Genomic DNA, 27,948 nt, shown 5'->3' on the forward strand with positions numbered 1-27,948 from the left:
ACTTATTTGTAAGATGTTATTGTTTTAGCAGATTATGACCCTTTGGTTGCAAATTGGTTAAGCATTGAAATTGTTTCTCATGGTTGGTTACCTTTAGAGTAACGATATTTGAACAACCATTTTTTGACAATTATCTTGACAACTTCTTTTTCCTCTCTTTTTATTGGTTAAAAACAATGGAGAGAGAAAAAGGAGGAGAGAGAATAAAAACATAATGTGAGTATGAAAAGAGAATTGTCAAAAAGTTGCCACAAAACGGTTGTACAAATATTATTTCTCTTACCTTTAAGATCATCTCGTGCATTTTGCAGGTCTAAGGAGATTTTCGTCGAAGGTTTGATTGGGTTTGAATATTATTTGGCTTTCATCACTTTTGATTATTTAGAAAGAACAAAATGGGTGATTATTTCAACAAAAAAAAAAGTGTACACCTAATGAAAATTAAGCTTAATTAATTAGTATTTTTTTAAAATTAAGCTTAATTATAATGATAAAAAAGTACTCCCTGTCAAAGCTTAATTATATGAATATTAACCAATCATGTGTTAAAAAGTGAGTGTTAAAATATGTTGCTAACATTTCTTAAAAAATTATCAAAAAGACTAAAACTTAATTTTCTCACATCCGTCCATATCATTATTTTATTTTTTTGAAGTAAACAACCGCCAATTTAATTTCATTGTTTCTTAAATACAAAGACCACTAAAATATATTCTAAATGATCCATGCATGCCTCACTTATAAAACATAAAAAACTATCAATATGCAAAATCCTACTTCTGTTTCAGCCTTAAAGAACTTTTTTTTATTATTATGATATTAGTATGAAATTTCTACGGTCGTATATTAATGACTAATTTCCGTCACCTATAAAATATACAAGTTGAATTATCCTTTTCTACCTTTTTTTTTTCTTCATATGTATGAGGCACAAAACGAAACCCTGACCATATACTTAAGGTTTCGCTTATCACTTGGACCAATACACCTTTTTATTTGGACCATATATTTTCTATTATTGAGTCTCAAAGATATGCGTGTGTGATGGTAAATTCTTATTTTAATTTAGGTTTTTTTTTCTTTTTTTCTTGACACATTAATTTAATTTAGTTTCTATAATTACTACTTATATTATATTTTGGTTTAATTTAAATTTGATCCTTATAGGGTTGTTTTGTTATATGGATAAGATGCTGGCGTGGCTAACATGATTTTGCGAAAAATAGGAGGTTGATGATTAGGCAAAAAAGGCTGGCAAATAACCTAAAAAAAATCTTATATTTTCTAAAAATACAAAAATTTGTTAGTATGTAAACTACGTCATTGGTTTATATTGAGATGCTACTTTGGGTTGCGAATGGTAAAAACAAGTTATTATGATTTTAGTTGAAATCTATTAAACCTAAGCAGAAAATTTTATGAAATGAAATTGGTTTTTTCTTTGAGGAGTTATTGAACAAAACACCAATATATCTCAACAAGAGGAAAAGTAAATTGAGAAAGTGGGTCGATTTCTTTTGGTATTTTTTTTATGGAGAGATATGATATCTCTCCAAACACTTGAACTTCCCAAAACAGCCTTAATACTATTAACCATAGTTTAACTTAGCCTGAGAATCTCTCAGAACTATTGATATGATTGAAAATGGAGTTTCTTCTTCGAATGATGAGTATCATCATCATGTCCTTCAGTTTCTTCCTCTAGTGGCTTTCTCTCGCACACTCTTTTGTCTGCTGAAAATGTTATTCATATATCTTCCTACTATGTTTTGAGTCTTTGGTTTCGTATTTCCACCTAACAAAAAAGTTAACAAGGAGTTGCTCATGATTTTATTCTCATCTTCAGAAATTTACCCTCACCATTTTCTTTCGGAAATTTTTCTATTCTTCCTCAAAAAAAATTAGCAGTTTAATTTTTTGAAAGTGAAAAACTTGTGTAAAAATTAAAAATATTCTTTTAGCATTGACATATTTGAAAATAAATCAAGTTTTGATTCCCACGGTTTCCTCTACTTAAACGTGAAGTAATCATATTCGAAACATATCATACATTAAATATGAGAATCTCTTTCAATAACCTATTAAGTTTGTCATATTGTGGAAATCTAACTCCTTCCATCAAGCTCAATCCACGTTGCTAAATAAATTTTTTAAAAAAAATCCTCTTAACAATAACCTATTGAGTTTAATATTAACTAACATTTATAAATAAATATATTACATGTCAGATCAGCCAACCAAGCATGCATCCATATAGGGTTGGGCTTAGCATAATTTTCACAACCTATATGTATATTTCAACCAGAATCGTCTCTATGAAATAGGAGGCTCGGCTCTCTATTTAAAATAGGCCTCCAATAAAATAAAAATGCAATTTTTTTGTGTAGCTAAACTTTATAAAAAAATCAGAATCAGAAAAGCTTCTAAACATGAAACGAAATACAAAAATATTAAGTGAAAAAGAAATGATTGTTGTGATTCTTTCAATGAAATAAATTTTCAAATTGATTGATCAAGTGATTATACAAATTGGTGGTGGTTTGATAGTACCAGATTTATGTCCAAATAGGAGAACTAAAATTTAGAAAAAACTCAAACGTGTAAAGAAGTAACATATATATATTTTATTTAAGTGGAGGTGGGTATTAGAGTTAATTTTTTTCTGAGGCCCATAGCTTTTGGAGGCTCGGCTTGATTGAGCATCTTGCACTCCCTTAAGGTCGGGCCTGATTTCAACAATTTTAAGTATATTTTAATTTAACATGGTTTAGAGAGACTCGATGCAGATTATGTAGCTTGTTTAGCATCTCTACTTGCAACTTTGTTGAAAAACCTTGGGCTTCATTCTTTGACTAAGTTGTGATTTTACCATCTTTTTAAATTTAGGGTTTAAATTTAGTGTCAACGCGATCGGAAAGTCTAACTCAAAACCGGCCTCTAAATTTAATGTTGAAGTGTCAGTATGTCTAACTCACAAAATGAAATTGTTATGTTAGATTTCATCAGGTTTGAACTCGACCATCGCAATTATGTGTGAGTTTTTTGTCTGCAAACCCAACAACAAAATGTGTTTGAGACAATTAAAGAGAGATTTCAGTGATTAGTTTTGCTTTCTAAGAGTAAAAAAATTTGTTTATTAACAGAAATCTAATACCAACAATTAAAAACCTTTGGGTATGGCCATGTAGTGCCAACTCTGTTATCAAAGCAATGGCAGCAAAGAAAACAGCCTCGCTGAGAAGACAGATCCCCACATACTTCTCGAAATCGACTTTAAAGATCAACATATCCTTATTCAGGCGTTGTGCCTCATCAACCGCCTCATTCGCCACCAAAATACCATCCAAAATCTGCTTACCCTTGACAAAAGCTGACTGAGAATCTGAGGCCACATTTCCTATAACTGCCTGAAGTCTGTTTGAAAGGATCTTAGCTAACACTTTATACATACACTCAACCAAAGATATGTGTCAGAAATTAGTTAAACGTTGAGGACTATCGACCTTTGGAATGAGTGTGATAAACGTTGCATTCACTCCCTTTGTCAACCTGCCGTTACGATGAAATTCCAACAAAAAACGCATGAAGTCATCCTTAAATTCTGGCCAAAATTGCTTAATAAAGCCAAAGGTAATACCATCCGATCCTGAGCTCTTGAAACTATCGCAATCCCATATCGCTTGCTTAACCTCTTCCAACGGAAAAGGATGAGTAAGAGAACGAGACTCCAGCATAGACAACTGACGGAACCATAAATCCTCCACCCCTGGCCGATCCAAATCAGTAACTTTATAATAAGAAGAAACTAGGATGGTTATTTAGAGTTTTTGTTTCTTGAATACAAAGTTTTGTTTTTCAAATTTTGTGATTTTCTTTTTCGTGAAAGTTTGTTTAATTTGTTTTAGGCTTAATACATCCCCCAGTCCCTTAATTTATTTTAATTTTTCAGTTTGGTCTCTTAACTATTAAATGTTTCAATTTAGTCTTTATCTTTGTTTTCGTCATCAATTTGGTCCTATTTATTAATTTTAAATCCCTAAAAAAGTAGACCATTGGATAAGGGAAGTTCATCATATCTTACCGTGTATCACCAACACCTAAGTATCTGAAATTTAATTTTTCAAAATATAATATAAATTCATTTATATTAATTTAGAAATAAATTAATTTAAAAAAATTGAAAATTAATTTTCGAAAATAAAAAAATTCAGGATTTTTTTTTTAAATCTGGAAAATTAATTTTAATTTTGAAATAAAAATCTGAACTTTTTCGGAATATATTTTCTAATAATTAGCCAAAATCGATTTCTGATAATTATAATTCATATTTTTTTCAGAAATTAAAAAGATTTTAAAAAATTCTGAAATTTAATTTTCAAAATACACAAAAAGCAAAAATTAAAAATTGGAAAATATTTTAACTTTTAAAATCTGGATACCAATTTAGAAAAAATTCAGATAACTTTTTTCAAAAATTTTATTTCAGAATTACGATTATTTTAAAAATAATTTTTTCTACAAAATTATGAAGATTTTACGATTTTGGCTAATTATATATTTCGAAAAAGTTCATATTTTTCCTTCGAAATTAAAAGCCATTTTCCAGAATTATTTTTAAAAAAATCTGCAAAAAAAAAATCCTGAATTTTTTATTTTATGAAAATTAATTTTCAAATTTTTTTATTTCTAAATTAATATAAAAGAATTTTTATTATTTTTAAAAATTAAATTTCGGATACTTAGGTGGTGGTGATACACGGTTAGATATGATGAACTTCCTTTATCTAACGGTCTTCTTTTTTATGGATTTCAAATTAATAAAATTGGACCAAATCGATGACGAAAACAAAGATAAGGACCAAATTAAAATGTTTAATAGTTAAGGGACCAAACTGAAAAATTAAAATAAGTTAACGAACCTGGAGATGGAGATGTATTAAGCCTTTGTTTTAAAATTTGAAGTTATCTCTTTATTAGTTTATTATGATGACCCGATAATGCACAGTCACTTTCTTGTTAGAGTTTCTTGATGCAATCTTGGCTTGTAAGGTCTTGTTTCTTGTGAGGTTGAACTTTGTGAGGGAAGCTTCGGTTATGTGGAAATTGATATTAAAGGGACGATAGGTGATCACTGCTAAGGAGATCAACCAACAAACAAATGAAAGAAAAAGTAGAGACATGATTGTGAGCTTCAAGTTGAATGTAGGAGGATAATAGTTGAAGGCCATGGTGACTTCTTGCTATGATTTGAGTGATGAGGCTATGAAATCTTATAACTCTTTCAAATTTTCATTCATATGAACAAATGTGAAGGATATTAGGAATATATATATATAATAGTTGGTTAGAGTTTGTTATTGATTGGTTAGTTAGTTAGTTATGTTTTTGGAGGGATAGTTAGTTAGTGTTTTTTATAAAGATCAGACATTATAATGACACTAACACACAGACACGATAATAATTTAACGAAATGAAAGTGATTGAATATAATCATATGTCTCAATGTCCGATTCTCACACATGTTGAACACTGAACACGTCTTCAATCCGATGTGTCGGTGGTAGTTTGAGCTTAGTTTTTCTGTCCTTGTCTTGCAAATGCCATTTAGGATGGCTGCATTTTATGTGTACGATGAATTTCCAATATGTCTATAAGTTTCATTAGATGAGAGACATATTTGGATTCTTATCTTATTTACATTATTTTACAACACTCCCACTTGTTTATGAGCTTCATATTTTCCTTTCCCAACATGTGGGTTTTTTTATTTTCAAATTGACAAAGTAGTTTTTTGAGTCTGTGAAGTAGAAATATCTGGTCATTTACTAGATGGAGATGAAAGAGATGGAATTGAATCTGATTATTTTATGGATGCAGTTTTAGAGCTTTTTTTTTTTTTTTTTTTCAATTGTGAACTTAGGTTATATTTCAATAATGAAAACTTATACACTACTTTTCCAAATAATGTGATGAAAATCAAGCTCCAATGTCGACGTGGCTTTTGACTATAATTGCGGAACTATATACTTACTGCCTTTGAATCTTATAGAAATTTGTTTTTGGACACAATGAACCACTTAGGTTATTGGAGAAACAGCTCGAAGAACAAAGCTACTCTCACTAAAGAGCATGGATGTACGCCTCATGATAGAGGTTGTGAAAGGTAAAAAATAGCCAATTCTTCTCAATAAAACCTTGGAATATGAGAGTATAAATTCAATGAAACTGGAAAAGTAAAAAATAGCAAATTCTTCGCAATAAAATTTGTAATGTCATCCTAATTTGTAAAAAAATCACCTAGATAAATCCTCTAATAAAATTTGTAATGTCATGCTAATTTGAAAAAAGAAAAAAGAAGTGCCATAATCAGATCAGACTACAGTCACAGCTGGAGCATCATTCTTATCATCACCAATCTGATTATCTCCCCTGCACCAGTAATAGCCATATAGTATGAGCTGAATAGTTCCAGAGATTACTCCAATACCATTACTGATCTGCAATAATCAGTAAAAATGTATATTAATAACATGGGTTAAGTATAAATCTTTAATCCAATTGAATTACATACAATTATTAACTCACAAATCACAACAATACTATAGGAATATAAATTACCAGAACATAAATGTCAAAGGGGTGGAGCAGAGCATATGTTGTCCAGCAAAGTCCATTGAGGAAGTTGGTAAGAGAGAGCCAGAATGGCATGTATTTCACACTCTTGGTTCTTATAACCGTTGCCTGTTCATCATATGTAACAAGTTTAGAGAAAATACAGTATAATCTTCATATGATCTGAATATAAAATTAATGGAATAGAAGTTACTTACCATGATCGTAAGAGGAGAAGCATACATCAATATGTTGAAGATATCACAAATAATCCCAACAATTAAAGACCTCTTGGTAGTGCCATGTAATGCCAACATTGTTATCAGAACAATGATAGCAAAAAAAGCAGCCTCTATGAGAAGATAAAGCAGCAGCTTCTTCTGAAATTAGACAAAAATAGCATAATAAGAATGGTTTACATTAATAATTAGGTAATCGAAAGAAAAAACAGAACATTCAGAAAAACAAAAGCTTATAGTGTGAAAGCATACGTACCCTTCCTTTCTTGTTGGCATAGATAAAAAAGATGGTAAGATAGACAACCTCAAAAACAAGTCCAACACCATTGATAGTGACTACCAAAAGGCTGTTTGGGTGCACAAAAGGCATTCCATAGAATACCCAAAATGCACAATTCAACAATGTTGCCAAGTATGGATCAGGCTTGAACTCCTCCACATCCTTCTTCTTGATAATCTTATAGAAAGTTGGACTGCAAAGTGTCCAATCAGTAAAAATATAACCAAATGTCTAATAAGTGTTTATAGTGTATTAGTTCTTAAATCCACATGCAATTAGTCAAAAATACTTTTTCCTTATCACAGTCACATCCTTATGTTATTGAAAACTTATAGTGCAAGTGTCTTTCGAAATAAATCACGATATCTTTCATCCAAATAGTGTTATAGAAAGTTGGGCTGCAATTCATTCAAATAATTCATTAGTAGAATGTTAAAGAAAGTTGAAGTGCCAAAAAAATCAATAGTTAACATTGTTATTTTATTGAAGCTTTGAAAACTAATAGTGTAAGTGTATGTTATTGAAACTTCTAAAAATCAGTTTTACCCAAATTAGAGTGATAAACTATGAGCTTTGCCCTCTTTTTTGTACCAAAAAAAAAAAAAAAAAAGAGTGATAAACTATGATTATGTCAGACTCATCGTTGATCTAAATATAGCAGGTATACTAAGGTTGATTCTTTCATGAAAATAGAATAAAATACCACAAAATCATAATAATAAAAATCACAAATAGTAGTAACTATTCAAAATTATAGCATAACAAATTACGCTATATTCACGTAAACACCAAAACAAAGTAATAAACAGAGAAAGAGAGAGTTTAATTGATTACGCTGGTGAGAAGAACAGTCCAAACGAGATAACATTCCCTGCATTCAAATTTCACAAAAATCAATCAGAAACATGTATGATTAATCGATTAACATAAAAAGCTAAAATCAATCGTAACTGAACTAAAAACTTCCAAAATCGATTATCAGAAAAAGTTAAAATTATACTTTATGCATGCATGCATGATAATCGATTATGATAAAAAGTTAAAATAAACTGAAATGATACTGAAAAGAGAAGAAGAAGTGATTAACAAACCTATGATACCAACAACGGTACGAATTGCTGATTGGTTCACCATTTTTTTCTGCACAAAGAATGCGAAACAGAAAACACACTGAAATGAAAGAGGAGAGAGAAAGAGAGAGAGGATTTTAGAGAGAGAGAGAGGAGTGGAAAGTGTGAGCGTAGAACAAGAGTTATATAGTGTTTTTAAATTTGAAGTTATCTCTTCATTATGAAATTTTTTGAAGTTATCTCTTATTATGAAAATTGGATTAGCTCGACTATACACATTCATGAAGTTAATAACTCCTTTGGTCGTTTTTGAAGTTATCTCGTTATTATGAAAATTGGATTAGCTCGATTACACACATTCATGAAGTTTAGTAACTGCAGAATCGTCTGATCGAAATCGAACGATTTTAATATTGAAGAATTTTTTATTTTTTTTTTAATATTAAAATTGCTTTTAGAAGTTATCTCTTTATTATGAAACTTGGACTAGCTCAACTACACACATTCATGAAGTTAGTAACTATGGAATCGTTTGATCGATATCGAACGATTTTAATATTAAAATTGCTAATTTAAAAATTTGAATAGTCTGATCTCTATCTAATAGTTGTTTAGTCATCGACGAGTCAACTTGAATGAAGAAAATCCAATATTATTGTTGTTATTATTTAAGCCCATCCAAATAAAAAAAAATGGCATGAGATAAGCGTGTGTGATGATTTTGATTTACTTAAATTTTGGAGTTTTTAGAGCTGGGATGATTTTGATTTGATCCCTAACGGAAATATTATAGGGGTTGTTTAGTTATATGGATGAGATGCTGGCGTGGCTAACCTGATTTTGCGAAAAATAGGAGGTTGATGATTAGATAGGCAAAGAAGGCTAGCAAATTACTCGTATAAAATTAGATTAAAAACTACATTAGAAGCTATATTTCCTAAAAAAATTATGTTAGTATATAAACTACGTCATTAGTTTACAGATGTTTTGAGATGCTACTTTGGGTTGTGAGTGGTAAAAACAAGTTACTATAATTTTAGTTGAAATCTATTCGCTTATAGCAGAAAATTTCAAAATGAAGTATTTATAAAATGAAATTGGTTTTTTCTTTAAGGAGTTATCGAACAAAATACCAATATATATCTCAACTAGAGGAAAAGTAAATTGAGAAAGTGGGTTGATTTCTTTTGGTTTTTTTTTTTATATGGGACCTCATTTATACGCATATGAGTCATATCTCTCCAAACACTCGGTACACCTCAATTTACGAGTGTACCGTAGAAGTTCCTAAATTATTACTGAATAAAACCAACTTTTTTCAAGTCTTCCTAAACATGACTCGAGACAATGCATTGTTATATGCATGAGTTAGGATTCGAATCTCAAACATAATATTTATTTATTTTAAAAGGTAAATTTTAGTCATTAGACTTCTTAACCAAAAAAAAATCTACACACCATATCTCACCATTTTCAGGTATTTATCATGGTTTAGCTTGGCCAAGAATCACTCACAACTGTTAATATGATTGATAATGGAGTTTCTTCCTCTAGTGAGTATCATCATCATGTCCTTCAGCTTCTTCCTCTAGTGACTTTATCTCGCACTCTTTTTTTTTTTTAAGAAGAAGAAGAATCTCGCACACTCTTTTGAGTGATTATACTGAAAATGTTATTCATAGGTCTTTCTATTATGTTTTGAGTTTTTGGTTCCGTATTTTCACCGCACAAAAAAGTTTATAGGTGGTTAATCATGATTTTATTCTCATCTTTATGAGAAATTTACCCTCACCATTTTCTTTCGGAAATTTTTCTATTCCTCCTCAAAAAATTGAATTTTTTGAAAGTGAAAAACTTGTGTAAAAAATAAAACCATTCTTTTAGAAGCGGCATTTAAAAAAATAAATCAAATTTTAGCTCTTACCATTTCACTCTACTTGAAGTAATCATATTCGAGACGTGTCATAAACTAAATATGAGAATCTCTTTCAATCATGATTCAAACTCGGTTCATCATGTTATAGAAATCTAACTTCTTCCATTAAACTCAATCGACGTTGCTAAATAAGTTAAAAAAAAAAAAAAACCCTCTTAACTAACATTTCATATAAATAAATAATATTACATGTTACATCAACCAACTAAAATATGCATCCATATAAGGTTGGATTTGGGATCATTTTCATACCTATATGTATGTCAAGATTTATGTCTCGACCATGTCTCTACTTGCAACGTTGTTGAAAAACTTTGGGATTCATTCTGAGTAATTTGTGATTTTACCATCTTTTTTAATTAGGTTTAAATTCAGTGTCAAGACGTTAGATATTTTCATCGGGTTTGAACTCAACCATCGTAGTTGTGGGTGTGAGTTTTTCGTCTACAAACCCAACAACAAAATGTGTCGAGACAATTAAAGAGATATTTCATTCATTAATTTTGCTTTCAAGAGTAAAAGGAAAGGGACCCTCTCTCACTATATAAAAAGGGCTCTTGACCAAAAAAAGGCTAACTTCAACGGTTGAAAGGGCTAACCGCAGTCCGCAGTGGTTCAAGCCACCATTTCCTTAACGGAGGTGGTTCTTTGGAACCGCGCATTATATCTGCCGATCCATGTAGTATCTTTACTTTGCCAATCAAACTCACTCTATGTTGAAAATTTTCTTATAAGTAATTTTACCATTGTAAATAGTTGATAAGTTTGTCAAATGATTGAAAATGAAAGGACATACCAAAGTATATTGCAAAAAGATGTAAAAACATAATACAGAAAAGAAATAAAGCTATGATGTTATAGGGTAATTCATCATCATGCTGTAGCTCTTCCATTTGAAGAGATATCACGAACTCCAGTTGGTTTCAACTCAAAATCACCATCACCATCATCATCCTCTTCACCTTTGCGAGAGAAATAGCAAGCATATAGTATGAGCTGAACAATTCCAGAAACCACTCCAATACCATTGCTTACCTACAAGAATATAATGCACAAAAGTTTAAAAACATATTATTTATATTTATTTAAGTAGGCCGACCTGACAAATCTACACGACCATTTTGATGGCATGTAGTCTGACATGTTTAGTTAAATGAGCTTTTCGACCTTATTTATTTTTAAAATAGTCAATGTTAGCTAAGTCTCATTGATAATTCAATTGTACTTGCAGTAAATACAATAGAATCTAGGGTTTAGACTGTTTGCGTGATACCTTAAGAATGATCTCAAGTGGGGTGTTTATAGCCCTTTGTGGACTTGTTTTAGCGTGACCTAAGCCTCAAGCAAGTTGGGCTTTAGGTCTTTTTACCCGCTTCTAGATGCTTCTAGAATCTGGTTTAAGGCAGCGCCGGCCTAATCCTCAGGAGCCCTTCTAGAGGGTGTCTGAGCTTTTCTAGAGGACTCTAAAGCCTTTAGGATTATATTGACCGTCCATCAATTTTTTAGTAGTATATGCAATAAAGGGGAAAACAAAGATAATGATAAACATCTAGCTTATAATAAATTAATTACCAAGACATAAATATCCAATGGGTGGATGAGAGCATATGTTGTCCAGCACAAACCATTGAGGAAGTTGGTTAGAGAGAGCCAAAATGGCATGTATTTCACACTCTTGGTTTTTATAACCTTGGCCTGTTCATTATATACATCAAGAAGAGATATATAAAATTAAAATTGGATGACACAATTTTACAATATACAAATTTAAATGATCATGGAATTAATTGAGACTTACCATGATTGTAAGAGGAGATGCATACATCATGACATTGAAGACATCACATAGAACACCAACAATTAACGATCTTTTTTTAGTGCCATGAAGTGCCAACATTGTTATTAGAACAATGACAGCAAAGAAAATAGCCTCGATGAGAAGATAAAGCAGCAACTTTTTCTGAAATTAATGAGAAGAGAGAATGATGAGTTAATATAAAGCACAAATATAGACACGGACATTAAACATGACATGGACACAAACATGTCAACACCGCGATAATTTAAAAAAATCACATATTTCAGTGTAATTATAAGTGTCGGTGTCGGACACCAGAATACGCCTAATTCAAGGAGTGTCCGTGTTTCATAAATAAGTTACATAATATAGGAACAAAAATGTTTATGGACACTCAATTTTTTCTACACCTACAATAGTCAATCACATGCAAAATTGTGGTATATACCTAAATAATTTTCATTTGTGTGTATATATACCTAAATAATTTTGATTTGGGATTCTGCCCAAATAAAAATTGATCCTACTTTCAATCCATTTAATCATTTGACTATGAATCATATGTTCTATTGAATCAATCAATGATGTAACTAGAAGGGAAAGAATGTACACTTACACGTCCACTTTTGGTGGCATAGATAAAAAAGATGGTAAGATAGACAACCTCAAAGAGAATTCCAACACTATTGATAGAGAGAACTAAAGTGCTGTTTGGGTGCACAAAAGGCATTCCATAAAACACCCAAAAAGCACAATTCAACAATGTTGCTAAGTATGGATCTGGTTTGAACTCTTCCACAGACTTCTTCTTTATAATTCCATAGAAAGTTGGACTGCAATACATTCATATTAAACCATTCATTTTACAAATAAAACTAAGGTGTGTTTGAGAAGATCACAGAAACACTATAATTTTGTCAAATTCATTCATGGTAAATCTAAACATGCACTAGAAGTGACAATCATATACTATGTTTATACATTCTTTTTAACCTCTCGGTTTTAATAATTCGAAATTCAATTACGAGATAAGTAGAGTATAGTCAAAAACCGTTCAACCCAGAAATGAAACTCAGCTTCTCCCAAACGATTCATCTTTTGATTGAGTTCATTAACCTCTTAATCTCAACCACTTGGTCTACATTTACACATATTTATTCATTATATATGCATCCTATTAATCTTCTTTCTTAGTAAATATTTGATGGATTGATCCATCCATCTATTTCTCAATTTTATTTACAAGCCAATAAATAAACGAAGATTGAATTCATACTATAGACACACATGACACATGTAAAGAGAGAATCCTAGACAAATGGATAAAGTACGTTACAAATCACGTGTGCAGTTTCTTTTGTATTCCTACTACTACTACTAGTACGTTCATAAGTTCACAATAAAAAGATTCGTATATGACCAACCAATTTTAAAATATATGCTATTTTTCATGAAAATTATGTTGTTTGATGTGCTTTATTAGTATAAAGAGATAAGGTATCAATCAATATCTTTCTAGTTTCTAATCAATATCTTTCTTGTTTTTAATAGTTTTTGCAATTTCATAAAAAAGAGTGAGATAGAATATTAAATTATATATAATCATTTTAATAATTCGATTTTGATAGCAAATCATAAATCAGTAAAATAAGTCTAGAATTTTTTTTATACAAATGATAAATTTCCTCCTAAAGCATTTTGTTGACTAATATTTTTTTATTTCATATAGGTTCTCTTTTTAGAGGTAATCTTCTTCGACGTGAATAGTAAATGTAAATATGTTAGGACTTAAGGTCATGAGGAGAGGCCAACCTAAAAGACTAGTCCAATAAGTGGGAGAACCTCTTGGCTTAAGTACCACATCAAGTATTTTGATCTACTCGATGTGAGACTCCTAACATTGTCACATCCTTTTAGGGCCGACGTCCAAGGCGGCTTTCACTCTATCGGTACTACCTCAATGGTAGCCCTTTTCTATTTTGCGGCTTCACTCACCTATTAGTATTCGGTGGAACACCTTAGTCCAGTCTATAGGCAGCCCTCAACGAGAGCACCAATTGTTAGGACTTAATCTCATGAGAAGAGCCCAACCCAAAAGACCAATCCAATAGATAGGAGAACCTCATGGCTTAAGTACCACATCAAACATTTTGATCTACTCGATGTGGGACTTCTATGAGAATACCTATCATAGAAGGGGTTTAAACAATTTTGAATAGTTCTTTTATTAAATGGTAGGAAATGGAAAATTTGTTTGTGGGTTTTAAATTTTGTCGGATAACTGCTAAATATGTTGACGTTTTTACAAAAAAAAATTAAATATGTATTTTCTAAAAATAATACTGTATACTTTAAAATAAAAGATATTTGGATGGTGAAGATTTTTTTGACTCAATGATGGTGAAGATGAAACTTCTGAAATTGTGCAAATTATTACAATAAATTGTATGAATTAAGAAACACGTTTAGTTGTATTATATTAGACAAATTTCCAGTCAAAATTTTAATTTAATTCTTATAAAAAATATAAAGTAATAATAAAGATAATATATTTAATATATAAGAGTTCATGTGATCCATTTAAATAAATAGTAAATCACTAAAAATTGAAAACAAAAAAAATATTAAAATAAAAAGTAGAAAATATAAAACTTATATCAAAATTATTTCAATCTAATGGAGTATAATTTTATGGTCATTCAATCATATTTCACCATGTAGAAGTTAATCAAAAATCACAATATTCTTGAAAACATTAATTAAAATACCAAAAGTATTTTGGGTCAATTTGACCTTAACTGATATCAATTAATCCTTTAACGAAAACAGCTTAATTTTATTGATGAATATATTTTTCATCATCGGAGGAGGCAAACACCACTTCAAAAATTCACACATGCAACAAGAGAATTTCCAAATCTAAAACGAATAACCACAAAAATATTCAGCCTTAACCATTGTCGATTGAAATAGATCTTACAAACTCATCGATTAAAGTATTATTTCTCATAAAAAGAAAGATGAAACGCAAATTTTTAGATATCAAATTTGGTTAGGTATCACCACAAACAAAATCATTTCACATTTAAATATATTTAAGAAAAATTAAAATAAAATTACGACATAATATTGAATGATGTGTATATATCTAACGAAAGTGGACACTAGAGTGTTCACCAAAATGAAATATGGATGAAAAACAGAGAAAGAAGTTTACGCTGGTGAGAAAAACAAGCCAAAAGAGATGACATTGCCTGCAACAACAAAAAAATAGAGCAAAAATTATTACTCTAATAACATAATAACAACATTTTATGTGAAATGAATCAAACTATACACGTTGGAGTATTGTTTTAATTTTATTATAATTTTTTTTCAATTTTCATGCAAAAACTAATATGAAAAGTATAGTAAAAAAACATTGAGATGAAAGTGAAACACAAACCTATGGCACCAACAACGTTACGAGCTAATTTGGCTGTCACAACCATGTTGGAAATTTTTGTTCTGCAGAGAAAGTGTGAGAAATTGATAGAGAGAAAGTGAAGAAAAAAGGTGATAGAGATAAAAGAAAAGGACCAGAATGCACAAACTTTGAAGCAGAGACCTTATTTAATGTTATTAATTTCGTAAATATAATAAATTTATTATTTATCCTTTTATGGTGAAATCTATTTTCAGGTCAAAGGTGTTTATCTTTTTTCCCTCTTTATAAATATGTCTAGGAAATCAATATAAGTAATGTACAGTGCATCATTATCTGTTTCTTTTTTATTTATTTGATTTAAATATGTGAAAAAATTATTTTTGTCGTCCTTTAACTTTTTTTTAAAAAAATTAAAACAATATTTATTCATTGATTGATTACGTCATTCAACATCGCTAAAAACGTAGATGATAATTTTGCAAATAAACTTACAACATTTAAGTTAATAGCGTACAACGACAAAATGTCTATAAATAATATGATACAATTAAAGTGACTGGAATATTCATGCATCCGGATCTACAACGTTGATGTTCAAATCATTTATTGAATAATCGATATTTCGATTAGAACCAAATGAACACCGCAACAAGACGAGAAATTAAATAATGTTGCACAAGATCACGAACAACACAACACCACACTCAGACGACAAAATTACTAAGAAAAAACATGGATCTATGTGAAATATATGGTCCTTCACTCATATTTTCATATGAATTTTAAATTTGGTTTTATTAAGATTCATAGCAAATGGACCAAACAGATAACTGATGTAAGAAAAAATAAATGATGCAATCGTTATCAAAAGTTAAGGTAAGCGACGACAAATGAAATTTTGCCAAAATATGCAAATGATATCTACAAAAACCAAGAGTTTTTTATTTTAGCCCCTGGATTTTTTTTTATCTTTTAGTCTTTGTGAATATGAAAAATAAAAATAAAAACTTTTGATTTTTTTCTATGTTTTAATCACTAGAAAATTGTAAATATACAAATTGTTGACTTTCTTTGGGTGCAAAATTGTTGACTTTTTAAAAATTCAAAACTAGGACTTAAAAGGAGCATACTCTTTAAGTCCAAACCTACACCACCAAACGTATTTTTGGAGTTAACTTTCTGTATTTCTTTGATTGTAGAAGTATGTCATCTGCCTTAGTTATTTTGTGAAATTAAAATTGTCACATTTTCTTTTATATTTAACAATAAAAAAAACTTGTTATTATGTATGAATTTAGCTTCATTTTATGGTCAAAGGCATTTTCTTTCAAAAAAGTAAAATCCGTGCATTGTGACAATCAAACTAATTAAGGTTGAATATACATCTTTGATCTTCATAAAATTTATAAAACTTAGTTTAATTTTGCAGTCTCTAAACAAATACGAAAACTATGTGTTATAAAACCACACTATTTTTCGTTATATATAGGGATGCTAATTATAATATTTTTTTATATAGATATGCTAAAATACTTTTCCTATTTTATAGACATGAAATATATATTCAACTCCATAAATCAATTTCTATGTTTTCTTTTTTTTTTTTTTGAAGGAATTTCTATGTTTTCTTAATTTGTATTGATTAAAAGTTTGAATAGGATGACCTCAAATGAAATGAATCTAAAAAAAATAAAAAATAAAAAATTAATACCGTGTCCTAGTAGATATTCAAATGGGGTGGATCGACCACCCCTATCAACTTATATAAAAAAGAAAAAGAAAAAATTATATGATAATAATTTCTTATAGTCAAGTAATTCAGTGATTAAAATTCATTTTTAAGATGAATAATTGGGGTGTCTAAGTTTGAACTTCAACATCTGCATATTATAGTGTATTGTCTCTACTAACTGTTTTTTAGGAAACAAAGACTTATATGATAATAATTAAAAAAAAATCATATTTATTGGACAAAATTACATTGAAAAAAAATATTATAAAATATAAATAAAATTAATTGCCTAAAAAAAATGAGTAATTTTTTTGTGGGAACGAGTAGGAGTATCTATATATTTAGGCAAATTCTATGGTACACTCAAAAATTTGAGTGTATCGGTACACCAAATCATCAAATTCATATTGAAACGAGTTGTTTTTTCGAAGAAAAAAAATTGTTTTCTATCATTAACAATTACAATAATTAGATCTTAGTTACCGAAAGTGTCGACGAAATAAAATTTACATTTTTTGAATTTTTGTTACATATAACAAAGAATATTTATTATTTTTTATGAGAAAATGTTAAAAATTTAATATGATTCTTATACCCAATGAAATGATGTCTATTCTTATAAAACGATGTCTTATAAAATATAAATATTGATAAATAACTCTTTATTTCATAAAATAATCGTTAAATTATAAATATTTGAAGCAGGAGTACCGGTACACCTCAATTTATGAGGTGTACCGTAGAAGTTCCCATTTATTTATCCCCACATCTGCATATGTCCCCACCTCAATTGAAAGTCCTTGGGGCTCTCGGAATAAAAGGAGAAAAATGATATATTTTGTATATTTACCCATTAACGAATGGATAAAAATGAGTAAAATAATGATATGTGTATAAAGCTCATGGATTATTAACAAATTCTAGCTAACTTTGGTGCTCCAAAAATCTCCGTCCCTGAGTTTGGAATGCATAGTAGTTTTTTTAGTTTCCAAATATTTAAATATATTGAGCACAAAGAGAAGACATCAATAAACTAAGTACATATAGAGAAATGGTATAAAGGACCAAAAACAAGTGACGTTTAGCTCGGTGCCCTAATTGTGTATGATTGATTATGGTGGTCCTATCTATATATAGGGGTTGAATTGAAAATATATGATTTTTGCTAATTTACTTGACTAGTATAGGTATCCCTTAAATAATCTTGGCCATTATCATTATAGCTATGGATCATATTAATTTCCCCATCATGGTCTCAACAATAAATGGAACCATTCTAGCCATCACCCAAAAACAAAATAGTTCAATAGTTCAAAAGCCAAGAATTAGAAAATTGCTCTTCTCCCAATAAAAACGCTCACTTTCATACAAACTGATCAAAATACCTCCACGTAAATTAACTAATGCAGGTGTTATACCCAATACAACTTAAGTCACGTTCGCTACATTGGCGCATCGCATATGAGTTAACTCACTAAGGTTATAACCCAGCGTGAATTAACTCATGTAGGTTATAACCCAACGTGAATTAACTCGTGTAGGTTATACTTCAACTTACCGAACATGAGTTAACTCACGTGGAGGGTACTTTGATCAGTTTATATGAGAGTGAATCTTTTTTGTTGGGAGAAGAGCAGTTTTCCAAGAATTATAGCCAAAATGTAACAAACCTAACTGAAGAGGCAATCAAGGCAACCAAGATATAATAACCAAGAATCCAAGATCATGGATCCACCATTGTCCATATCACTGACGTACCATTAAAATCTATGACCTTAATTTAAGAAAAATACAAAAAACTACTGTTGATTCCACTATTGTGCATAATACAGCAAGAGTTTACATCAGTATAATATTCATGCCTTCACTACAAGAAAAGGGCCCTGTCCCTACAGCCATTTTCTAAAGCGGGGTAGTTTTTACCAACGGACATATGAAAAACTGTCACTAAAACCATTTTATTTATTCTATTATTTCTATTATATTATTATATAATTATTATTGTTATATTTCTTCCAAATAGAGTGGAATTTTTTTTTCACAAACACGTACCATTCACACACGCTCATCAATCTCAAATCTCACAAACTCAAAATCGCTTCTTCTTCATCTATCTCAAATCTCAAACTCCATTGATCTCAAACCTCACAAACTCCATTGATCTCAAACCTCATCAATCTCACCTCAACAATCTTCTCAAACAAGCTCTGAATCGATTCCCTACTGTATCGATTTCAAATCGATTTTGTTGTTCATCTTTTGTTCAAATCGATTTAGAGATCTTCAAATCGATTTTGCTCTTAATCGTTCTCAAGCTCACAAACTAAATCGATCTCAATCTGTATCGATTTTGTTCAAACTGTATCGATCTCAATCGTCGCCTTCATCGACCGCCGGACCGCCGATCTTCGAACTCGCTCTGGATCATTTTCAATCGCTGTGAGTAATTTTCGTTCTCTTTGTTTTAATTTTTGATATGAATGTGGTAATTAGGTATAGTGTTGTTATTCTTGAAATTAGTATACGTTGATGTGTTTTTGAACTAGATTTTGGGAAAATTTTGATATCAGTTCATGTGTATGTGTTTTTGAACTGGATTTTGGTAGAATTTCGGAATCAGTTTATGTACGTGTATTTTTGAACTGGATTTTGGGAAAAATTTTGAAATCAGATTATTTGTATGTGTTTTTGAACTTGATTTTGGTAGAATTTTGAAATCAGTTTATGTGCATGTGTTTTTGAATTGGATTTTGGTAGAATTGTGTTAACACTAGGATAATTGAGAATTGTGATAACATCATGATAACTGAATTTTAGCACCTCTTAGATCTCTCTCCATGAATTAGATTAATTTGAAAGTTCCACTGTGTGTGACTAAACAACTAACTTCGTGGTAAAGTTCTAATTTCTCTGCCATGTCCATTGAATATGTTATCACATATCATTTTATGGATCATCGTCTGAAAGTCATTGCAAATGGCTGAAAATGCCAACCTAGCCAGAGCCCCTCAATGTGCTGATATTGCTTGTGAGGTGTTGCTGGTCATCTTGCTCCCCCCATCTACAAGGGTCAAAGGGTTCATTGAAGTTGTTAAGCCAGCGTCGTTCACGTGTCACTTTATGTGAAAAATTCAACAATAGTTGCCTTATGTGAAATCTATTGAGTTCCATCTTACTCAATAGATTTCTCTAGCAGACATCATTTGCGTTTTCTATTAAGGGGTGTGGAGTGCTATTCTGTTTGTAGGTTAAGGTTGGCAAACTTCCACGACATGCTAGTTCAAATATTTCATCTCAACGCACTAATTCAGAAGATAGACTTCAAAAAGTAGAAAGTGTATTTGGAAATCTTGTTGCTGTGCTTCAAATGCGATTTTCTGATGATCCACAAATTAATGCTGTCTTACAGGCTGTAGCTCAAGAGGTAATAAATCTTATTTTTCAACTTCAAGAATGTTTTTCAAGAAAATAAAATACACTTTTTTTCACTTAGGTACCTGATGTTGCAAGTGCTCCAAATGGTTCTATTGGTAATAATCAACAAACTACAAGTGGCACTGGTTCACTGCACTTTTAAGGTATTCTCTTTCAATGAGGGTAAATGTGCGTTCACTAATTATGTGCTAGCTGCAACTTTTTTCCTTCTTCTTTGTCATGAATTAAAACTTATGTGACTGCGAGTTTGGTAAAGATGTCTGTGCAAGATAAGTTTATCACTTGGCAGATGACTTTGTGTGTTTGCACATGCGCACATGCACGGACGTAACGTGCATGTTGAATTTGGCAGGGTAAAAGATTGATGGTAGGTGTTTGAGGTGTCATAGATAGAGAACAGGAAGATGAATATGATGTGAGCAATGAAATAGAACAAGCATGGACTAGCCATTGGACTTGAACAATAATAAGCCCAGTCACCTAGGATTTGGTTGGATATACTCTAAGAGAAAGAAAGTCATAGCCAGAGATAATTAGTTACATTTTGAGTTGACAAGTTTTTGAACCTTGTGATTTGTCAATTGATTCAGACTGGTATGTCCATTGAATATATCGCACTTGTTCTATGTTATTTTGATTTTTTAATATTTTTAATACGAGGGCTGATAATTTGGCAACTTATTGCATGACAACGTATCCATCTCTCTAACTGTTAATTGTTTTTGGTCTTATTTTAAGGTGCATTGATGGAGAAGAGGAAGATGATCTGGTTTTGGCGGAACATGATGTGAAGAAAAGTATATGATTGTTCTTGATAGGGTAGAACCATATAAAAACTGTGTCTGTCAGTTTCTGCATCTTATAAGTAGTAAAACTCATTTTGTGTATTTTGGTGTTGTCTTTAGTTATATGATTTGTCCACATTGGTGAATAATACCTTGAGAATATATTCTGGTGTTGATTTTAGTTTATATGATGATTGGTGAATAATACCTTGAGAATATTAATCCACCAATTTTTTTTTATGAAATATAAATGTTTTTATAGTTATTAACCAGTTTGTATGATGGAGAAAAATATAATACAGTGCAACAACAATAAATAATACTTCAAAAAATATTTGGGGGTTTCACGTTTTTAAAAAAAAAGGGGGACATTTTATAAATAAAAAAAATTTGTGGGATTGATTTTTACCCACGGCCAGAGACGCTGTAGGTAAAAATACTAGTCTGTAGAAAAATCTTGTACAGACACACAACCCGTCCGTAGATAAAGGTACTGTCCGTAGGTAAAACATGCACTTACAGAAAAAAAATCCGTTGCAACTTGCTAAGTATAGTGCACGGCCAATATGGCCGTGGGTGAAAGTTTTGGCCATATATACCTACGGAAAATAGCCTTTAGTGACGGTTTTTGCCCGTCACTAGAGGTCAAGTTTCTTGTAGTGCTTACAAAATAAAAATATATATACATACTAAAAGAAAAATATAACTACCTTAAAAAAAGAAGGTAAAATATAACTTTCTTTTATAAAATACTAGTATTAGTTTTTAAATATTCTTACACAAAATTTTGATATAGACCTCGGTAAATGTTGGACCGACACTAAAATTCTAGCTAATGTTAATGCCTAATTATTCGTAAAAATAACCCAATCTAAATCTGGATAAAGAGATTCCTACTTTTCCTTCAAATGCATATGTTCCAATAACTTTTCAGAAATAGTCACACTTGGTAGTCATCACTTAATAAATTTCAATAAAAAGATCCGTAAATATTTCCTTTGTCTCCATCAAAAGTTCCACATGTAAAGTTATAAACATAGGGGAACATATATATCCATGAAAGTAAAAAACAAAATTAACAATGCATAATCAAAGTGAGAGTAAATGTAACTATAATAATGAAAATTGAGGACACACCTTGCTAAATTTCCCTTACCTTTTTTTTTGTTGGATGGATATTTGTCACACACTTTGCTAAATTTCAATGCGGATGGAACAATCTTTGAAAGAGTTTGTGGAAAGATTGATATTGAAAACTATATAGAATTGTAGAAGTAATATATGAGTTGGTTAATTTGGATGGAAAAGGATTTATTATAAAGAGGACTTTATCAAATATAATTACATCAAGAAAAAGTTCACCTATAGTGGAGAAATAGTTGGTCTTATGGCTTCTGATTCCAGCAAAGAACATGGCCATTTCCATAAGAGTGGGATGCTATGCTATTGCTAAGAATAGGAAAAAGGTTTCATTATTAGAATTCTTATAGATTTAGGTGCTTATTGATAATTGGGAGAAGAAACTCTAACGTGGAAAGGTGGTTCTGACCTATAATATAATTTATGACAGTTAAATATATTTTTAATATGTTAATTATTTAAATAACAGATTTTCTACATGATAAGTATATTGACTAAAAGTTGAATTTATGACTTTTTTTATAAGTTTTTTTGGCTGAATCAAGAGGAGGATATACGGTAGAACCACAGACATCCTAACTAGGTTGGCATCTTTGAGGAACTTTTATCCTCTGCCGCCAACCTCATAAAATAAATATTAATAAAAAAAGTAGAAAAGTTTGTAAAAAAAAGGGGGAGACTAGGTCTGACCCTCAAAGCAAAAGAAAAGAAAACCTAAGGAAGACGATACGTCTGCAATCCAAAATGGTCCCTAAAAAAGGCATCCCTAAGAAAATTGGGTAAGTTAGTTGACCACCAAGAACCTTGAATAGAGTGACCATAGTTAGCAAGCTTGTCTGCGCACCTATTGTCTTCACAAAAAATATGCGATGAAATGACCTGAACATCAGAGTGAGACAATTAATTATGTTATCCGTTTTGGAGACTTTTTTAATAATTGAATTAATATATGATATATTTCTCCACTACATATTCTTAATTAATAAATTTCCATTTACCAACTCAAGTTTATATTTGATTTTACTAACTCATGTATGATCAAGCAAAAGTGCTAGGAACTGTGAACTTTATTATGTTGGAGATGTAATTATATCGGATTTGGACTTTATTTGCTTTGGTAGTTACTTTCATTGATTATAGATGGAGATTAAGGAAGCAACGTGTTAAGGTTGTATTTGCTCTATCTAAAATAATAATAGTATTAAGACAATAAAAGTCCAAATAGATGGAACAAAAAGTACGTGCGATCAATATCATGCATGTGTCCATATTCTAGAAAGTATATCGTAAGTTTACTATAGAGCTAGTGTTTCTATCAAATCAATTTGGGAATTGCCGATATAACTAGATATGAACACAGCAATATGATTAACAAAATTGAGTTTTAATTTGTCAATTATCAAAGTTTAGAGATAAAACCTACTCATCAAATTAGTTCATGCACCTAACTTTGGTGTCCAAACTTTGTATCAACTTAATTTCAATAACATTCATTCCATGGAAATACATATATGATATGATTCTCCTAATTTCAAATGTTTATAAACAGTACCCAATTTGGATATAAGTCCATCATTGTCTGGTTTTAGATATGATCATGTGATCAATGCAAGCAAAAATAAATTTGGAACCAATCTCAATATACATATCTTTAGAGAATAATAGGGTTATAGTTCTTTATGTTATTCCAAAAGTTAGAGGTATAAAATATAGAAATGTTGTTTAACAACATTTAGGGTTATTTGTGACGAGAAAAAAATTGAATTCTTATGTATATTCACTATGTGAGAGGTAAAAGTGATTCTAGGATTATAAAATTGATGTTGACATGTTATTTTGGATGCTTTTGAAGATAATTGTTTTTGTCTAAATAGTAGGTTTTAATTTGAAGTTGAGATAAAACTTGTCTCAAAATAAAAATTAGTTTCAAACCTTTTTAACAACTGTTTTTATAAATTCATTATTCAACTAACTTGTACATACATACATAGTTACGTTGCCTTGATTTTATAGTTGTTGGCTTCATGTGACTCCCTTGTTATAATTATAACTAAATTGAACTCTGATCCATCCATTCCATGTCTTAAAAATTAACAGAGAATTTTGACAAAATACAAATTGAAGCTTAAAAACCATTGCTTTATTGTAAAGGATATTGTAAGACAAATCATTCAAAAATTAAAAAATAAAAAATAAAAGAAAGGAAGCAGAGTGTATGTAGTTGTGGAGGTCAAAAATCAGAGGTGACCAACATACTTCAACAAGGAGATTGAATCTAGTCAAGGAAAAAAACATGTAAACGAGGAAACAAATTGATCCACAAGTTACGTTCAATATTTACATACATATATATTGATGGATTGAACATGGATTCCACAAGCAGGAACATAAGAAACAATACAATCCACAAGTTACATAAATATACATATCAAGTTATGGTTTTGCTACTTGCTGCGATCGAACGTGAGTCTGTCTACCAGCTTTACCCCTCCTTTGTTTTCCTACTGTTGGCTGTTTATCTTCGAATCCAATCACAGATAAATAAATGACAATTATGTGATTATTTTGACATTATGAGAGGAAAAAAAGACAATTAAAACACGGTTAGAAGCTTCACGTTCCTGACGACGTCTCTCCCTCTGTAAATTAGATTATGTAAAGAATCCGTCAAACAGACTAATGAACAAATCAGTTGCGTATAGTTGTAAAACTAGTCATCAGCAAGCCCATTTCCATACATCTAACAGAACAATGCTTATCTTGCATAGGCCACATGGAGAATATATGTTACAAATATTGCTACAAATTCAATCAATTTGCATTTTTCTTTTCTATTCTTATTTTTTATTTTTATTTTGTGGAAAGGGATCTAGACAAATTCTCCTGAAAAATTACCAACTACTGGAACCAGCCAGGTTAAGGGAAGTATTATTTAGCACTATTCTTATAAGTTATTACTCTCTACAATGACCGAGCTGCATTTTTCAACTATCTTATCTTCATTGAATTTTACATTTATATAGCATAAGATTACATGGCTTTGGTTCACAGTTCTGTAAACTGCAATATGATCCTCAAACAGTTAAGTTAATCGATCCTAATTAATAATGCATATTTCAAAATCAGATGGCAATTGAAGGAGAAAGCAAAGCTTATTTACTTCTCTTCAAGTGGTAGTAAAACATGCCACATACAAAGCATCCAATAATATATCACATAGAATTGGCCAATTCTGGATCAAAAAGCCATATTAACTATAAATGTTATTATATGATCAGGAAATGCATATATTCTCAATTCGACAGTCCTTAATAGTTAATTCCCTAACACCAACAACAAGAACCATGTTTAATCCCACTAACTAGTGCCAGCTACATGGATCCAACGACGCCATAATGTTCTATCTAACTCGCTAATATCTAGGTCTTTACTAATATTTTTACTACAAAATTATCTGCCTCTAGCGATTTGGCTATACTCCATATGATCTACTCTCTTTCCTGTTTTTGGTAGAAAGATCTATTCTATTTACTATAACAACAACAACAATAATGATGATGAACTTGGGAAAAAAAGAGAAATGTGGGTGAGTGACTGACCCTTCTTTCCCAGTAAGGAAGAAAGCAAACAAAATCATAGACTGGAGTGATGGTTGCACACAAAACTGCATTTAATGTTGTAAACAGCACGATTGCAGTCATGGGTCGGGTTTGATGCGGCATACTTAACTGTTTCTTATCCGAACCTGCAATCAATAAAACAAACAAACATTTGCATCAATCGTGTTGCGAAGTACAACAGGAGGAAGAGAGGGGAAGGAAAATCCAAACCTAGACTAGACAGATGACTTTCTCACTGATTCTGGCTGCCTGCTCGGCAGCCCCTACATTGTTTATTTATTTCAATTGAAGTTCTAAATTTTGTTGTTTTAGGCTTTTAATTGTTAAAAGATAAATTAAAGCGCTATTTTTTTCCTAAGAAAAATGTTTAAAAGTATCATTGAACATTGGGAAACTTGTTAAAGAAGGGAACTTTAGGTTTTTTGTTAGCATGTAGTTTTAACAGATTAGATAGAAGGGACAACAAATAAAATCTACAACAATATATAAAGAATTGTACCCTTCATTCAAACTATTGTAACAATATCATTATAATAGAATTGTCCCCGTTAGCATAGCTGAGTTGGTAGGGGACAATGCAGTGCAATATGCAGGGGTTGGATTCGAACTCTGTGTCCCTGTGTGAAATTCCAGCCACTAGCCAATTTGACCAAAAAATAATAATTTAACTACAACCGGAACAATATTAGTTAAACTTGTGGTATATTCTAAAATATTGAGAACATGCCATAAATATACAAGTAAACACGAATACAATAGTTCTAGTCTTGACGCTAGTGACGACAATTTCTTTCTTCCACAAGCATGATTAAGGAAAAATGATATAATTATTAGTTAAAGCAAACGAACATAGAATGAAAGAGATGCAATGCGGAATTGAGAATATGAAAATAGTGTTGGCTGGGAAATTTGCTACTCACCTGTTCCAAAATATCGCAGATAAGATGAAATGAGAGAATGAATCACGGCAGCGGCTACGGCGGCTGTCGGAGAGATACAAGCGATGTTGACTATGTTGGTAGGCAAGCAATGGAGTCTCGGTGTTGTGTATGAGGCACACAACCATCCAATGGAGCTAAAGTTGGAAGGTCGTATTCTTGTTGGTCATTTAAATGATGAAGAGAAAAACCTTGTTAGTTACTTTGCACATGATGGATGTCAAGATTGATAATTCTGTGTGCACGATGATTTCCTTTGCAATAAATGTGTGTCAAAAAAAAAGACATGTTACTAATTGGTTTCAAACAATTTCTCCATCTATTCTTAAGTTGCCAAGGAAGTATGTGATAACACTTGAAGGTCGATTACGAACTTGAAATCTTTTTGAATTTGCTATAGTTATCAAACTATGTTAATCATGTCGATGGTTGTTTGATTGAGATTTTAGATTTAGAATTTAATTAAAATAGGTACTTCGTGTTTTTAAATTAAAATTGAAACCTAGATGATTCGATCTCAATGTAATGATCATTGATAAACTACATGCGTGAAATGTGAATTCATTTGTCGAGTGAATTCACATACGTAATTATGTTCTTGTCTAATCACGTAAAGAAAACTAGAGCTTGGCCACATATATTCGTACTAGTAATAATATTTAAAAATTAAGGAAAATTGATGGAGAAAAATTAACAGGCCAATTATATGGTTCTAATAATGTGATGCCAAAAAAATTAGGCAACTACACAATTCGTCCTTTTATTTTTTCCTTTTCCAGGCAACACTTTCATCATTTATCTTCATTTTTAATTTTTAAAAGTTTCCAATATTTTTTTCCACTGTCTTAAAAGTGAAAAAAATCAGAATTTTTTTTTTTTTTAAGTTTCCAATATTTTTTCTGTCCCAAATATTTATTGAGAAATATATGGAGGCCA

At 30.7% G+C, this 27,948-nt stretch overlaps 2 protein-coding genes and 1 long non-coding RNA gene across 4 annotated transcripts; 1 reads left to right on the plus strand and 2 right to left on the minus strand.

The window, feature by feature from the left end:
• Nucleotides 1–6,171: 6,171 nt before the first annotated feature.
• LOC25495185 (bidirectional sugar transporter SWEET7b) lies at nt 6,172–8,393 on the minus strand. The gene is made up of 6 exons (XM_013595366.3): nt 8,223–8,393; nt 7,966–8,002; nt 7,108–7,324; nt 6,831–6,992; nt 6,619–6,741; nt 6,172–6,497 (listed from the first exon to the last, which is right to left on the minus strand). The coding sequence occupies exons 1-6, from the start codon at nt 8,263–8,265 to the stop codon at nt 6,372–6,374; spliced, it is 708 nt and encodes a 235-aa protein (XP_013450820.1). The 5' UTR covers nt 8,266–8,393; the 3' UTR covers nt 6,172–6,371.
• Nucleotides 8,394–10,853: 2,460 nt separating this feature from the next.
• LOC25495186 (bidirectional sugar transporter SWEET5) lies at nt 10,854–15,534 on the minus strand. The gene is made up of 6 exons (XM_013595367.3): nt 15,381–15,534; nt 15,153–15,189; nt 12,552–12,768; nt 11,936–12,097; nt 11,710–11,832; nt 10,854–11,172 (listed from the first exon to the last, which is right to left on the minus strand). Exons 1-6 carry the CDS (start codon nt 15,424–15,426, stop codon nt 11,011–11,013), a joined length of 747 nt encoding a protein of 248 aa, XP_013450821.1. The 5' UTR covers nt 15,427–15,534; the 3' UTR covers nt 10,854–11,010.
• A 3,592-nt stretch (nt 15,535–19,126) lies between these two features.
• On the plus strand, nt 19,127–21,532 carry LOC25495187 (uncharacterized). 2 transcript variants are annotated; one of them, XR_005646625.1, is made up of 5 exons: nt 19,127–19,533; nt 20,062–20,518; nt 20,588–20,672; nt 20,882–21,123; nt 21,268–21,532. It is a non-coding gene; the product is annotated as an uncharacterized lncRNA (long non-coding RNA). The 2 variants fall into 2 exon arrangements; XR_003013355.2 differs by lacking the exon at nt 19,127–19,533 and having other exon boundaries at nt 19,783–20,518.
• The last annotated feature ends 6,416 nt before the right edge of the window (nt 21,533–27,948 follow it).

Source organism: Medicago truncatula, chromosome 6 (assembly GCF_003473485.1).
Source record: "Medicago truncatula cultivar Jemalong A17 chromosome 6, MtrunA17r5.0-ANR, whole genome shotgun sequence".
Classification (NCBI taxonomy): Eukaryota; Viridiplantae; Streptophyta; class Magnoliopsida; order Fabales; family Fabaceae; genus Medicago; species Medicago truncatula.